General features: G+C 62.5%; 1 protein-coding gene across 2 annotated transcripts in view; it reads right to left on the bottom strand.

The window, feature by feature from the left end:
- Positions 1-14,873, bottom strand: part of FLNC (filamin C) — a 27,318-nt gene extending 12,445 nt beyond the window's left edge. The window contains exons 1-21 of one of the 2 annotated variants that reach the window (XM_026510721.4): positions 14,223-14,873; positions 9,680-9,928; positions 8,089-8,186; positions 7,788-7,938; positions 7,577-7,695; positions 7,289-7,366; positions 6,933-7,095; positions 6,571-6,771; positions 5,192-5,329; positions 4,673-4,799; positions 4,395-4,531; positions 4,008-4,201; positions 3,802-3,915; positions 3,073-3,216; positions 2,731-2,854; positions 2,413-2,573; positions 2,114-2,204; positions 1,857-2,026; positions 1,537-1,654; positions 1,185-1,447; positions 190-787 (exon numbers count right to left, since the gene is read on the bottom strand). In XM_026510721.4, coding sequence (XP_026366506.1) covers positions 190-787; positions 1,185-1,447; positions 1,537-1,654; positions 1,857-2,026; positions 2,114-2,204; positions 2,413-2,573; positions 2,731-2,854; positions 3,073-3,216; positions 3,802-3,915; positions 4,008-4,201; positions 4,395-4,531; positions 4,673-4,799; positions 5,192-5,329; positions 6,571-6,771; positions 6,933-7,095; positions 7,289-7,366; positions 7,577-7,695; positions 7,788-7,938; positions 8,089-8,186; positions 9,680-9,928; positions 14,223-14,574 — 3,790 coding nt within the window. In that variant the 5' untranslated portion in view covers positions 14,575-14,873. The remainder of the gene's footprint in view (positions 1-189; positions 788-1,184; positions 1,448-1,536; positions 1,655-1,856; positions 2,027-2,113; positions 2,205-2,412; positions 2,574-2,730; positions 2,855-3,072; positions 3,217-3,801; positions 3,916-4,007; positions 4,202-4,394; positions 4,532-4,672; positions 4,800-5,191; positions 5,330-6,570; positions 6,772-6,932; positions 7,096-7,288; positions 7,367-7,576; positions 7,696-7,787; positions 7,939-8,088; positions 8,187-9,679; positions 9,929-14,222) is intronic. The other variant, XM_026510729.4, reaches the window with a different exon arrangement.

The following is a 14,873-nucleotide window of genomic DNA, read 5'->3' as shown; positions in this document are numbered from 1 at the left end:
CCACATGAGCAGACAGGCAAAGCTCCATGCCCAGACCTTGGCCCTTGGCTCCTTCTCTGGGATATCTGAGCCCTAAGGACTCCAAGCCTGTCCCCAAGCCCTCCTTTCACCCGCCTCGGCCCTCCCTAAGCCCTCAGCCCTGCTTCCCTCCCTCCTGCTGCGACCGTGGCTCCCTGACGGGTCACTCACCATGAGGCTCCACCCCAGGCCCCGAGACCTTGATTCCACTGGTGTCGACGGCAGGCTGCACGTGGACGCGGGTGGGGAATTTGGGGACAGGGTGCCCGCCATACTTGATGGTAATGGTGTAGGTGCCAGGAAAGGCGGGTTTGTAGGTGATGTGGTAGGTGCCGTCGGCGTTGTTGTGGATCAGGACCTCGGCCTTGACGCCGGCGTCCGACAGGATCTCGATGGTCAGCTCGGCCTCGCCCGCCTCCGAGCAGTCCACGGTGAAGGTGGCCGCCTCGCCGGCCTTGCCGCGCTCCAGGCCCGGCCCGCTGGCCCGCACCTTGCTCGGGTCGAACACGGGCCGGATGGTGGCCTTGAAGGGTGAGCCAGGGATGTGCGCTTCGGCAAACAGGATGTTGATGGTGTACTCGCCCGGCTCGGTGGGCAGGTAGCTGACAGCACAGGAACCATCACCATTGTCCTGGCACTCGATCTTGGCCTCGCACGGGCCCTCCACGGTCAGCCCCAGGCCGCCTGTGCCAGCCCCCTTGGTGTCAATGGAGAAGGGGGCTGGGGTGCCCACCAGTCCGCCCTTGAGACCAGGGCCATAAGCACAGACCTAGGCAGAGGAACAGGGAGATGGGCTCCTCACATCTGGCCCCTCCCATGCTTGGTCCTCATGCCCCCCCCCCCGCCCCCACTAGGCCCCTTTAAATGCAGCAGCTACTACACTGAGGCCTTATTGCAGCAATTCCACATGAGGAAGAGGAGGCAGACAGATCAAACCGTTCATCCCAGTTAGTGACCCTGGAATTCAAACCCAGGTGCGATCAAAGGCCACACTCTTAACAACTAAGCTGTCTCAGAGGTGGTCCCGGGACGGGGGATCACTTGGCCTTGGGTCCTCGGCCCCACTCACTCCACACACATGGGCCCGCTGGCCTCGGCCCTTGTGACTCGTCAACCTTCCCGATAAACCCCCAAATCCCAGCTCCCTCCGGCGCCTCTCTCCTCACCTTGGAGGGGTCAGGAGGCAGGACACCCTCCACGGCAAAGGGGCTGCCCGGCACTGGGTGGCCGTCGTAGGTGATGTCCACCTTGTAGGGTCCCTCCTCGGGAGGCATGTAGCGCACAGCCTGGGTTTCGGCCCCACCCCCGGGCTCCAGCTTGCAGGGGATGGGTCGGCGGGAGGGCGAGGTCATCCGCACGTCCAGCTGGCCCTGACCGCCAGCCCCACGCGTGTTCACGGAGAATGCCTGTTCTTGCCCCACGGCCACCTCTGCGGAGAGGGCAAGGGGCACAATGAACAGAGGCCCCGGCCCACCTCACGACCCCCGTCCCTTCCAGGTCAGCTCCTGCCCCACTTACTGCTGTTCAGGCCTTGAACTTTGACTTTGCTCAGGTCCAATGGGGGCGCCACGTTCACCACAAAGGGGCTCTTAGGGACAGGGTCCCCACCATAGGTCACTGTCACTGCCATGTTACCCTGTTGGGTACAAGCAGAGGTCAGAACACAGCCTGGCAATATGCCCGTGGCCGAGGCAGACTTGAGGCTCAGGGGGCATGGCCAGAGAGAAGGGGTGGCAGGAGAGGGGCCGACATTCAGAAGTGGCCCTAGGAGACTGGAAGAAGAAGGTGCAGGACCCTGTCCGCCAGGAGGGGTGAGGCAGGGAGGTGGTGAGACACACCTGCTGGACGGCTGTGTACTTGACAGTGTAGGAGTAGTCGTGGTTGTCGATGATTTCAAAGTCCCGCACAGCCTCGCCCTTGGCGGCCCCCGCAAAGTGCACGTCCAGCTTGGCCTTGCCGGCTCCCTTGGTCAGCACCGTGAAGTGAGTGGGCTTCCCAACTTCCACACCTGGGGGGCCCAGCCGAGATGTGGTGAGGGCCTGGCGGACACCCAGCCCCCACTCCAGCCCAGCCCAGCCCCTGCCCAGACACCTACCTGTACGGTTCAGCCCTGGGCCCTCAGCCTTGACCTTGCTGGCATCGTGGGATGGGTCCACCTTAATATGGAAGGGGCTGGCAGGGATCTCCTGGATGGAAGAAAGACTTGGTGAGGGTAGGCAAGGGCAGCTTCTGAAAGAGCTCCCCCTTCGTGCCTTCTGAGGCACGCTGCCTGCGCACAAGAAGTGCTTGATCGGTGGCTGTGAAATTGTCCCCACGTGACAGTGTATCAAGCTGCCGGCTTAGACTTGGACGGTGCGGGCCCCCCGTGATTGCCAAAAGCCAAGGGTGGGGTACCTGGTTGGCAAACAGCACCATAATGGTGTAGCGGCCGGCTCCTGGGGGTGTGTACTTGACTGTGAAGGTGTCATTGTCATTCTTGATGATGTCAAAGTCGATGTCAGCTTCTGCAGGGCCCACGACGCCAGGGGCGCACTTGATGCCAATACTCACGTCGCCTGAGGGGAGGCGGGCACACGGCCATGAGTGGGGTCTCGACAGCCTCCCCCACTTAACTAGTCTCACTCGAACTCTGCCCAGAAACAGATCTAGCCGGAGCAGGAGACCCCCCCCCCCAGACCCTGTCCCCCACCCCCCAGCCACAGCCAGGCGCACCTTGGCCGGCCTCGCTGCAGTCCACTGTGAAGTAGGTGGGCTCGTTGGCCTTGAGGCCCGTCTTCTCCACGCCTGGGCCGTACACCTTCACCCGCTCGGGGTGACTGCCTTCTCCCACATTTACCTGCGGGGAGGGGTCAGTGCTCAGCGTGGTGCCCCTCCCACAAGGCCCCTTCCCCTGGAACTACCAGCCCCAGCCTTGGTGGGACCAGTCTTAGCCCCTTTGCGGATGGTGACGTAGGTGGGGAGTGGTGACAAGGGCCCAGGGACAACCAACATCTGTGTCGGGCTCCACCCTCCCTCTGGGACCCCAGGGGCAAGGGGCAGGATGGGAGGACGCACCCGGAAGGGGCTCTTGGGCACGTTGACACCGCCCCAGGAGACGATGATGGTGTGTTTAATGGGCTTGGTGGGCACGTAGGAGCAGCGGAAGGTGCCGTCGCCATTGGGGATGACCGTGATGTTGACGGGGCAGCCATCAGCATCCTGTGAGCGTTACCAAGAAGGGTCTTAGAGCAGTCCGGCCCCTCAGAGCACTGGCGCCCTCTGCTGGCCTCAGGCGGCCCTCCTTACCCCTCGCCTCAGACCTTGGGCCAAAAGAGCCCAGGGTCAGAGCACACACCCTGGGAGCCTGGAGATCTGGCTGGAAACCAGCTGGGTGGCCTCGCCTCCCAGCCCAGGTAGCTGGAAGGGGCTAGTGGGGGAGAGGATGGGCTAAATCAATGTTTCTAAAATTGAATAGTGAACATTTTAAAGAAAAATCATCCTCTGGGACCCAAGAATACATTCATTAACTGGAGGGCTTAGTGGACACCAGTTTGAGAAACTGATTTGGGAAGCCAGTGTCTGAATCAAATCATCTTTCAACTGAAAATTATTAGTGCAACAAAATACACTTTTGGTAAAATATGTCATGATCATCAGAAAACACCAAATTTTAAGTTTCCCATAGTTCTTCCGGATCCATGAGAGTCAGTCCTATGATGTTACAATTTCCTCTGCCTCGCCCCTGCCCCCCCCCCAGGGCTCCTGCCCAGGGCAATGGGGTGGCAGGACTGGGCAGTGCCCCACCTGGGCATACAGATTCAGGTCGCCCTTGCCGGCAGCGCGGGCATCGATGGTGAACTCAGCAGGCTTGTCCACGATGCAGCCAGTGGGCTCCAGGCCGGGCCCGAAGGCCTTCACCTGTGCAGGGGGAGGAGCGGAGGGCATAGTCACAGACTGGAGGAGGGCCCCCTCCCCTGATCCTGGGCCCATGGGCAGGCGCCCGACCACACCTTGTCTGGGAAGCAGTCAGGTGCGGCCGGCTGGATGTGGGCAATGAAGGGCGAGTCTCGGATGTCCTCATCGTCACAGATGACATGCACGGCGTACTCCCCGGGCTCTGTGGGCCAGTACCTCACGTCGCAGGAGCCATCCCCCTTGTCATCACACTCGATCTTGGCCTGCGAGGGCCCCTCAATGGAGAAGCCTGGGTTCGAGGTAGGAAAGACCAGAGGGCGTGAGAGGCAGCACGGACACTCCCATCACTCCCCATCAGTTGCCCTGATGTCCCACTCCGTCTCATCCTGATGCTATTCCCACCTCCCGTCCCCAGTCACTTCCCATGTCCCTCCATCGCACCGCTCCCCAGCATTCCCAGCTGCTACCATCCGGCCACTTACCCAGTGTCCCCACCTCCGTGCCGATGGCCTCCACCACAAAGTCGGCTGACTTGCCCACCTGGCCCGTTTTGAGGCCGGGACCCCAGGCCCGTACCTTCTGTGCTCCTGCCTCTGGGCTCACCTGTACCTCAAAGGGGCTGGGCAAGGAGGAATCTGGTGTCCATGCCAGGAAGTACCTCTGCTAGAGGCACCCCCTCCCCCCAGAGCGCCAGGCAGCCCTTCTGCCTCCTCCCACCCCGCGAGGGCCCAGACAGGAAGGCACGGGCCGCATGGCTTACCTGCGGGGGATGGCGTAGCCGCCCCATGTGATGGTCACCACGTACTTCCCAGGTACCACAGGGTAGTACTCACACTCGAACACACCGTCCCCAGCCTCCCGCACCTTCACCAGCTCCTCTGTGCCCTCTGGGGAGATGCGGGACAGAGAAGGGGGTGTGATCCACAGTCTGGGAGTCACAGGTCCTCAATCCCCTCAAGGAGCCCGGGGGACCCAGGCCCAGCCTGAGGGCAGTGCTACTAGTGGGCGGAGCCGAAACTCGGGCAGGGACCTCAGGTCGTCCCTGTGCATGACACGCGGTAACATGTGGGGCGTGGAGGAGCATTCCCAGCTTGAGGTCGGGCAACTGAGGCAAGAGAGGAGACAACGTGCCTATGGCCCCATGCTGCCTCTGGTCAGTGTCCCTTTGGAGTCTCTCCAAGGAGACATGGTGCTGGCCGTCACTGCCCTCAGAGTCAGACCCACTGGCCAGATTTCCTCCCTGCTCTCCCACTCCCCAGTCCCGGGCCCCAGCACTCACTTGGCCCCTTGACTGTGACCTTGAGCTCCCCACTGCCGGCACCCTTAGTGAACACCTTGAAGTCAGCCACCTCTTTCACGCGCACACCCTTGGGCTGCAGGCCCCGTCCAGAGGCGCGGCAGGCGTTGGGGTTACAGGCTGCGGGTTGGAGAGAGAAGATTAGGGGTGCTGAGGGGCCTGAGACACAGACAGAGCCTCAGCCCCACAACCACTCCTCCCCCACCTCACTGGGCATAGTGTCACAGGCACGGGCTCTGGCCTCATGCCGTCCTCGCCCACACTCCCTGGAGCCTGACACAACTGGGGCCCTTGGGAGCCCTGCTGGACAGGGAGGCTACAAGAAACCCCTCCTGCTAGGGTTCTCGGAGTGTCACCTGGGACAAAGACATGGCAGGGCCTGGGCTGAGAGAGGGCAAAGAGAGACAGGAGAGGGCCCCAAACCACCCAAAGGCACCCACCTAGAACCACCTGAGCCTTCTCCGTCAGACCCACCACGGCAGCTTTAGGACTAAGTCATGCCACGAAACACTAAGCAAGGCCACAGAATAAGAGCTATCCAATATAACATGAAGCCTGCCACAGATCCCAGGCAACACATGGAAATCAGCCTGCCACAGAACGCTACCAATGGCAACGAACCCAGACCTTGCTGCTAAACGCGGGCCAAAGAATGGCGATCTCAGCCTGCCACGGAACACATAAAATGGCCTTGAACCCAATGGGGGGAGGGCCACAAAACAAGCAACAGCATGTACTCTAGGCCTACCACGCAGGCAATGGCACGGAACCTGGGGCCTGCCACAGAATGCCACGGAAGGGGGGCAGTTCCACACTGCCTGGGCCCTGCCGCACAGCGCAGGTGAGGCCAGTCGGCTATGGCCACGCTGGCCCCACCTCCCCAGATAGTACTAAGGCGGTACCACCTTCTCGGCCTGGTGGGGGATGGGCACGGAGCCAGCGAGTAACGGCAAGGGCTCAAGGGCTCAAGGGCTCCCAGCAGCAGGGAGAGAACCGAGTGGCGGAGTCACCACCTGAGGCCTGGGGTGTGGGTGCTCGTCACCTATGCTCCTGCAACCGCCCCCCCCAAGGTGGCCCTGTCTGATACGCTCTACTGTGGTCTCCTGACCCCCCCCTTCCTGGGGGTAGTGCATGCAGAGATGATTGGGAGGAGGTCTCTCCGGAGCTCCTCCCTCCCCCTTGCGGCTACTCTACTTATTCCAAAGCTTCAGCTGATGCACGCCCCACCCCTGGATTTGCTCCTTCATCTGCCGTAAACGCTCAGACCCAGAATTTGGTGGCAATTCTGTGTCCTGGCAATGAACCCAGGGGGGGATTCATTGGGCCTCAGGGAGGGTGACCGTGGGGATGAAGGGCCTTACCTTCGGCCACATGGACGGGGAAAGGACTGCGGGTGATGGGGGCACCAGCGAAGGCCACGTGCACCGTGTGGGGCCCCTCCATCACAGGCCTGTATGTGCATCGGAACGTGCTGTCGCCCTTGTCCTCCAGGGCCACCTCCACTGTGTCCCGCCGGCCCTGCGGGTCCACGATCACCACGGCAACATCACCAGTCCCGGCCCCTGCCACGCACAAAGGCCGTGAGCGCCCCTGCTCCGGACACACACAGCCGCTGCGGGCTCCCCCGCTCTGGGACCAGCCACCCCTCTGCCCCAGGCCCCGATCCACATCACCCCAGGCGGTCACAGGCTGCCGGCTGCCACCCCCCGGGGCCCATCCTTACCCGCCGTGTAGATGTCGAAGTAGGTGGGTTTGTTGGCCACATTGCCCACGGGCTCCAGGCCAGGGCCGCGGGCTGACACCTTGTTGGCATCCCCCAGGGCCATGCCCACGTTCACCTCGAAGGGGCTGCGTTCGATGTTCTGGCCAGCAAAGAGCACGGTCACCTGGGGTCAGGGGGCAAGGGTTAGCTTCTCGGAGAGAGCAGTTCTGAGAGGGCGTGGATGGGCAGAGCAGAGCCAAGGATGGGGAGAGGTGGGCTGCTGCGTGTGCTGGGCAGGGTGGGGTGTGAGCTGACAGAGGGGTCCACTCAGCCAGAGCTAAGACGTGACTGGAATGGGGAGGGGCGCAGGGAGATACCTTGTGCAGCCCAGCGACCTTAGGCACGTAGGAGACCGCGTAGGTGCGGTTCTTGTCGTTGTTGGGAACCACCTTGGCCTATCGGGAAGGAAAAAGATTGGGAGTCACAGGGGCCACAGCCCCTCCTGACCCCCCAGTGCCTGGCAGCCCCCGCGGTGATGCATCCCCCAGTCCCCAGCACAGCAGCGAGCTCCGGTGGCCAGAGCTCCCCAGGCCATCCCTGTTGTTAGCCCGCGGTGTCTGGCTCCAAGCCCACGCAGATCCCTCTCGTCCCGAGGCTCTGCATACCTCCTCAGTGTGGCCCTCGGGGTCCTCGATGTAGACCAGCACCTCGCCCAGGCCGGCGTCCACCGTCTGCACGGTGAAGTGGGCGGGCTGCAGGACGGTGTTGCCATGGGGCTCGATGCCTGGGGGACGGGAGGCAGAGCGGGTACTTAGGGGGAGCCGTCCTAGCATGCACGCAGCTGCACACGGAAGACGCTCGGGGCTCAACACCTACCGGGCCCGTAGGCGATGGCCTTCTTAGGGTTCAGCTGCTTGGAGCGAACAGGGGCACCAGGTTTGAGTTTGGCCTTGGGGAACTGGGACAGGTAGGTCATGACAGAATGCTCATCCACGTTGGGGTCCACGATCTCCTCGGGGGCAATCACCTGCCGTGGGGAGGAATGCAGTTACAGGGTGCCCTCGACCTAGCAACCTCGCTTCCCTCCCACGTCCCGACTGGACCTCCTTAGAGACCCAACCTCCATCCTGGGCCCTCGTGCCCCTCTACTCTCCCCCCACCCCATCTGCTTGTGTACCTGGGGCACCCCGAGCCAGTCGTCCGCCTGCTGCATGGCCTCCCGGGCGTTCTCCACAGGCTGGTTGGGGTCCCAGGCCTCCCAGTCGGGGCAGAGGCCTGGAGAGATGGTAGAGGGAAACGATGAGCAGGGGAAACCAGGCAGTCCGAGTGCAGGGCATTTGCTCGTCCGACAGCCTCACAGGCCATGGAGTCACCCCCCGCCCCGCAGCTCTAGGCCGCTGACAGCCAGGTCCCTGCTGACCCCTTACGGTATGGCCCATCGGCTGGGATGCCCATCGCTGTCGAGAGGCGTGGCAGCCCTCCCTGGCACCAACAATGAGGCCTTTCTGCCCTGGCTGACGCAGCCTGGCACCGGCCCTGCCAGTCGGCCTCCTGCCTGCCCGGGCCACAGCACAGACCCTGGGAGGACACCCCCCATCCCTCCTGCCTCATTCCCGCTGCCCCAGAGGTACGCAGGCAAGGTCAGAGGCCCCGTCCTGCACATGCCTCTGACCCATCCCCCAAAAGGTCTGCTCACAGCCGCCCTCAAGTCCTAGAGCTCCAAGCACTTCCCACATCAGCTTTAGGGCATAAGACACCCTCTCCTTCCTCACCGACCACTTGGGGAAACTGAGGCACTTAGGGGCATGTTTTCAGAGGACGGGGTCTCCTCTGTGGCCACCCAAAAACCCATCCCTCCTAACAGGAACAATGCCGAGGCAGCACCAGGTCACTCCTGTCAAGCGGTGCAGGGGTTAGGGGGTGCTTGGTCCGGGTGAGAGCTGGAGAAGGGGTGATGCTCATTGGTTGGGAGGGGGCCGGCTCAAAGGCTGGAATCCATGACCGTCGGAACAGCTGAGCTCATTGCTGGCGGCTTCGCCAGCTGTGGGCAATGGCTCAGCAGCTGGGAATGCTTCCCAGGCGGCTGGTGCCCCCACCTCCCACCCCCTGCTCCCCTGCTGACCCTGGGCTGGGGGAGGATTCTCCCAAGGGGCTAGCAGCAGAGCTGATCCACCCGAGTTAGAAGATGACCTATCTTCTTGGGAGGTGATGGTCAGAGAGGGAGCTGCCTACGGGGCAGGGCACTAGTCTGTGATGCCTCAGTCTCCTCAGGGGCCCTGAGCTGCCCCCACCTGACTAGGCCACGGCCTGCAGTGAGAGAGGGCAGGGCTGGGTCACCTGCCCCTGGGCGGTGCCACCCCAGCCTCAGCCCCTCCTCAAGCCTCTCCCAGGGCCTGACAAAGAACCTTCTCAGGGTCTAGCTCCCGGCCTTCCTGCTACAAGGCCTACCACATTTTGGTTCTCTCAGCTCAGCAGAAATGGTACCCCTGTGGCAAAGTAGGACGCCCGTGGAGCAGGAAGCTGAGGCCTCGGGTTCTAGTTCCATCCTGACACAAGTAAGCTGTGTGATCTTGGACACGTCATTGGCCGTCTCTGGACCTCAGTGTCCTTGTCTGGAAAATGAGGAATTCTGAACCTTTTGCTGCAGCTGTAGGGTCTGGCACACCCAGCGGGAAGGGCCTCGAGCCCGCAATGGTTCTCAGCTGGCAGGGGCTCCGGCTCACGGGGGGGGGGGGGAGGGCAGCACAACAGCCCGCGGGCACGCTCACCGGGGGCGCAGTTGTCCACCAGGGCGCCCAGAGCCTTGCCGTCCTGCCAGTCGCGGTTGAAGTTGGTGATGGGCAGCTGCGGCACCTTGTTCTGGATCCAGCCAAGCAGACGCTGTTTGGGGGTCTGCTTGCGGGCGTCCTCGTCGTCCTCGTCTTCCCACATGGGCATGGAAATGGAGTAGTGCAGGATCAGCGTCCAGATGAGCCCCAGGATCAGCTTCAGGTTCCCGTCCACGATGGCCTTGCTGTCTGCAGAGTGGAGGGGACAAGCTGGACTCAGCAAGGGGGCTCCCCAAGCCCTGCTAGAGCCCCGGGGGGGGGGGCAGAACTCCGGATTCTGGAACCTGCCCCCTTCTCCGCCTCCCAAATTCTCACCCTCCCACGAGGCCAGACCCAGAGGCCTAGCAGTTTTGGGCCACTCTCTTTGTGATGAGGCTGCTTCCCGACATGCCCCGCAACAGGTACTTTCACCTGTGGAACGGCGCACGCGTGGGCCTCCATCAGGCTACAGGTGTCTGCGCAATTATCCGGGATTGTAAGCCTCTTGGGGGCAGACGCTGTTTTTCATTTTTGTAAACAGTTTTATTGAAGTTTGCCTGACATCCAGCAAACCGCACATATTCGAGTAGACAGCTGGATAAGCTCTGACCCCGTGTATGTGCCCGTAACGCAATTGCCATGTCATAAACATATCCATCTTTCCCCAATTTCTTTGTGTCCACCCCTCCTTGTCCCCCCTCCTTCCCAGGCAACAACCAGTCTGCCCTTGGTTACTATGGATTCATTTGCATTTTCTAGAGTTTTCTACAAATGGAATCCTCTAGTATGTCCTCTTTTGGTCTGGCTTCTTTCACACTAGACGCTATTTTATTTCTCTATACTCAGAGTCTAGAACTTGCTAGGGTCTCAAGAAATACTGGTTGAATGGATGAATATTTTTAAAAACAATCTGGAGAGGACTAGAACTAACCTGGTTCCAGCCAAATTCTCCTCTGAACACCATAAAAGGCTTTTGGAACAAAGTTCTGGAAGGAGGGAGGGGGTACAGTGCAGGCTCGGGTAAGGCTTGAAAATCATGTTTTCAAATGCTGGGGCCGGTGGGATTTCACATGAGCCAGGAAGAATGTCACCCATGTGGACTCCAGACTCCCCACCCACCCCTCCTTTGGGGAATACCAGAACCAGCTCCCCAGCATTTGGGGGACCTAGTTCTCCTTACACAGCCAGAGAGAACTATCCAGGAGCCCAGGTGGACTACAATATAGCTCTTTGCAAACCAGCTTATTTGTGAAGGACAACGCAGGACTGAAATCCGTCAGCTTCCCTGAACAGCACTTTTAGGAGGCTGGGGGGAGGGCGGGGAGACGGCCTTGTTTACTGGTGTTGCCTGAGAGATAGGAGAGGGTGGGGCCGGAGGCACCCCCCCCTTTACACATCTTTTCCTCCCCTTCTAGATCTTGGAAGAAAGCACTTAGGAGACCAAAGGCCTGCGGAACTCCAGCATCCCCCACCCCACCCACCAGCCCCCGTGAAGGAGACTCTCAGCCTCTACGTCCCTCTGGCCTCCAGCTCTAGCCCCCTTGGCTCCCCCACCCTTTCACTGATTCATCCTTCCTTCCCCACAGCTCCCCAGCCCGCCCCCCCTCCCCCTGGCTCGGCCGAAGCACAATGGTTTGGCAGCTTTCAGATTCCATGACACACTCACTCCCGGCCTCCCGGTGCTCCAGGGCGCTCTCTCACACACACGGTCCACAAGACTTTCACACAGTCTTGACACCCAGTGCCCTGCCGCCTCTCACCACCCCGGCAGCCTCCAAAGCCAGTGCGCACACACCCAGGAGTGCATCTCGCAAACCGGGGCCAGATTCCTGGGAGCGAGACCCTGGGGTTGCTGGGGTGGGAGGGGGTGTCATTCATATTTGCTTCAGGGAGAAGTTTCTTGGGAGTAACTGGCCCTGGGCCAAACAGCAAGTGGTCCACTGCAGCCTGGGGCAGGAGAGGGGCCTAGAGTCCCGCTCTGGGGCAATGACCTTCCTCTCCCTACCCGCCCCCGGGCCAGGCAGAAGAGGGGAGCTCCAATCAAGCCAGGCGTCCTCCCTCACACCCAGGGCCACCACTTCTTCTCCAGCCTGGGGACACCCCCAAAGGGGTGGGAGGAGCCTGACAGCCGGTCCCTGAGGCCACCCCAGGCCTCAAGTGGAGGGGGAGGAGAGAGGGCCCCGGCGAGGGAGGTGCCGGCACAGCTGCTGCCCCCTCCAGCCCCTCCCTCAGCTGTTGGCTCTAGAAGGAATAGCAACTGGGGAACAGCTGCGGCACAGAGCTGCCTCATTAGGCCTCTTTGTTTGGAGGGGCTGAGGGGGTGGTGGGGGCCGGGTCGGGGTGTTGGGGTAAGGGCACAGAGCTCGGCAACCCAGGCTGAGCACCCCTTCCTCAGGTGGAACCTCCCAGCTCCCACCCCACTCCTAGAGAGGGAAGTGGGGAGTCATTCCTGACTCCCCTCCCAGGTACCCAGATGCTCCATTTCAGTGCTGAGACAGTGCCCAGGGAGGCCCCCCGACAGCCCTTCCCACCGCTACGTGGGCCAGAGGGAACTAGAGGAAGCAGAGTGCCAGCCCTGGCGGGGAATCCCTTCACATCTCCCCGCAGGGCTGCACAGCTCTGCCGCGCACCCCCTCCCCTCCACCCTCAGCCTCCGGCCCGGCCCCGAATTGCTGACAGCTTATCTCATCAGCGGAGTGAGCCACTTGGCCCAAATGGGGAACAGTTCCCCTTCCTCTCAGCGGGAACGGAGGAGCGTCCTTCCCGCCCCCAAACCATCTTTTGCTTCTTCCCCCTCTACTGTGAGCCGGCCCCTTCACAGTTGAGCCAAGGCCGCCCCCCCAGCCAGGCACAGCCATGGGGGAGGGGAGAGGTGCGCTCAGGAAGGATGAGGCCTGGAGAGGGGCCGGCCACCCCCGCAGTGGGGAAGGGAGGGGAAGGCTGAGCGGCTTCCTATAAAGTCCTGGTAAGGCCCCAGGCCCTCCCCTTGAGACCCCACCTGGGACAGTCAGTCCTGTCGACCAAATCCCAGCATGCAAGCGGGATGACTTGTCTCTGACTCCCCCCACACACCCTCTGACCCCCCCAACACACACTCATGTAGCCCTCAGCCCCACTACAAACACCAGGGCCCCCTCCCCCACCCCCTGTCCTCAGGCTTGTCCTTCTGGAAAGCTCAGAGACATCTGCTGTGTCACGGAGGCAGGGCTATTTCCAGGCCAGAGCGGGTGGGGTGGGGGGGGGCAGTATTGGGGCAGGAGGGGTAAGGCCTGGAGAAGGGACTGGACAGGGCAAAGGGCCCCGGACTGACTTCAGCTGCTAATTCAGGAGGCCTAGAGATGCCCTGAGGGAGAGTGGGGGTGGACAGACATTCAATTATCTAGAGAAGTCTTTGGGGTAGCTTGGTGGGGGAAGGCACCTGACCCTGTGTGAAACTCCTCTCCTGCAGGCCCTGGGGTGCACTCCAAGGGGCCCTTTCCTGTAAATCACAGTAAGACTCTTAAGAGTTCAACACAGGGGTAGGGGGTCTTCCCCAGGCCCCTAGCCAGCAGGGAACACTTGCAGGGCTGGGGGGAGGAGCAGCCTGTGGCCACTCAGAGCCCACCCTCAGCTCCCCTGCTGCTCCAAAGCCTGGAGTGCCTCCCCACCCCCACCAGCACTGATACACCTTCCAAATCTGGTTACACTCAATGACTTCCTCCCTTCTACAGGCCTTCTCCTCCCTCCCCTCAACCCAGACCGTTAGCTGCAGCCAATCCGGGCCTAGGGGGTGGGCTGGGGCCTGGCAAGGACTTAGGGGAGCACCCTCCCAGGCAGGCTGAAGCAGGAGGTGGATAGGTAGGGGTTAAGATTCTCTGCGCTCGCTCAGTGCCTTTTTAGGTTTCTGAGGCTGGGCCCTGCCTGCCCTGGCCCAGGGGCCTGAGCCCAGCTGCTGAGCACATGCCTGTGGAGGGCCCCGGCCCCATGTCTGCCGGGCCCCCAGCTCTCCCTCTGCCTCCCAGCCCTCGGATGGGCAGCGACTGGGACCTGCTTTCAGCCCTGCCCCCCCCCCCCCCAGTGGAGGTGCTGGGAGGCAAAGAAGCTATTTGCTTTGTTTAGGGGGTAGACACCCCCAGGAGTCAGTAACAGGCACTGACCCTGTCCTCTCAAGCATGGGCTGGGATGGCCCGATGGCAAGAAAGGGGACAGTGAGTCAAGGCGGGTTGATGGAAGTGTGTGCGGGAAGGCTGAGCTGGAGGGCTTAGGAACGGTAAGGTCTGGACCCCCGGACACCCGCCAGACGCCGCTATCGGGCGACAGGCGGGTGTGCAGGCAGTGCCCGTGTGGCCCACGTCCATGGACCGGGCAAGCCGGGGCCAGGGGCCTCTCCCTGTGCCAGGGGGTCGCCCCCTGCCCTGTCTCAGCTCCCCGCTCCCACCCACCACCTGGGTCCGCCGCCCCCACGGGCCGGCCCGTTCTCCCGGCATGTCCCCCTCCCCGCCGCGCCCTGCTTGCCCGCACTGACCGATGGACACGAGCTTGATGTGCTCGCGCTCGAGGAACTCGAGGGCCACGGACACGTTCTCCAGCTTCATCTGGCGGAAGTTGGGGCGCGGGTGGAACTTGCGGTACATGCGCTTCTGGCTGAGCACCTCGAGCAGCGCGATGAGGCGCAGCCCGTCGCTGAGGTCGCGCTGCAGGTCGGTCAGGCGCTTGCCCACGCACTTGAGGTGCTCGTTGCACCAGCGCGTGAATGTGTTCTGCTGGATCTTCTTCCACGGCGCGTCCTCCGCGAGGTCCTTCTCCGTGGACGGCATGTCGTCCACTTCGTCGCCCAGGCCGAGCGCGGCCTCCGAGTAGCCGCTGTTGTTCATCATGCCGGCGTGGGGCTGGGGCCGGGGCTGCGCTGCCTACGGGGCTGGGGCTGGGCTCGGGCTGGGGCGCTGTCGGGGCGCTGTCGGGGCGCTGTCGGGGCGCGACCGCGGGGCTCGCCGCTCTGCTCTGCGCTGCTAGCAACTTCTCTCGCGCCCTGGCTGGCGGGACTCGGCGGGCCTCCTCGGCTCCTCGGCCGCGCTCTCTCTCTCTCTGTCTCCCTCGGGGGGCGGAGCGGTGCTCGGGAAGTGCGGGCCGGGCCGGGGCGGGGGGTTTAAGAAGCCCCCGGGGCCGCGCCCCCCCC

Source organism: Ursus arctos, unplaced genomic scaffold (assembly GCF_023065955.2).
Source record: "Ursus arctos isolate Adak ecotype North America unplaced genomic scaffold, UrsArc2.0 scaffold_3, whole genome shotgun sequence".
Lineage (NCBI taxonomy): Eukaryota > Metazoa > Chordata > Mammalia > Carnivora > Ursidae > Ursus > Ursus arctos.
The sequence above is the reverse complement of the archived record's forward strand: the minus strand, read 5'-3'. Positions and strand labels throughout refer to the sequence as shown.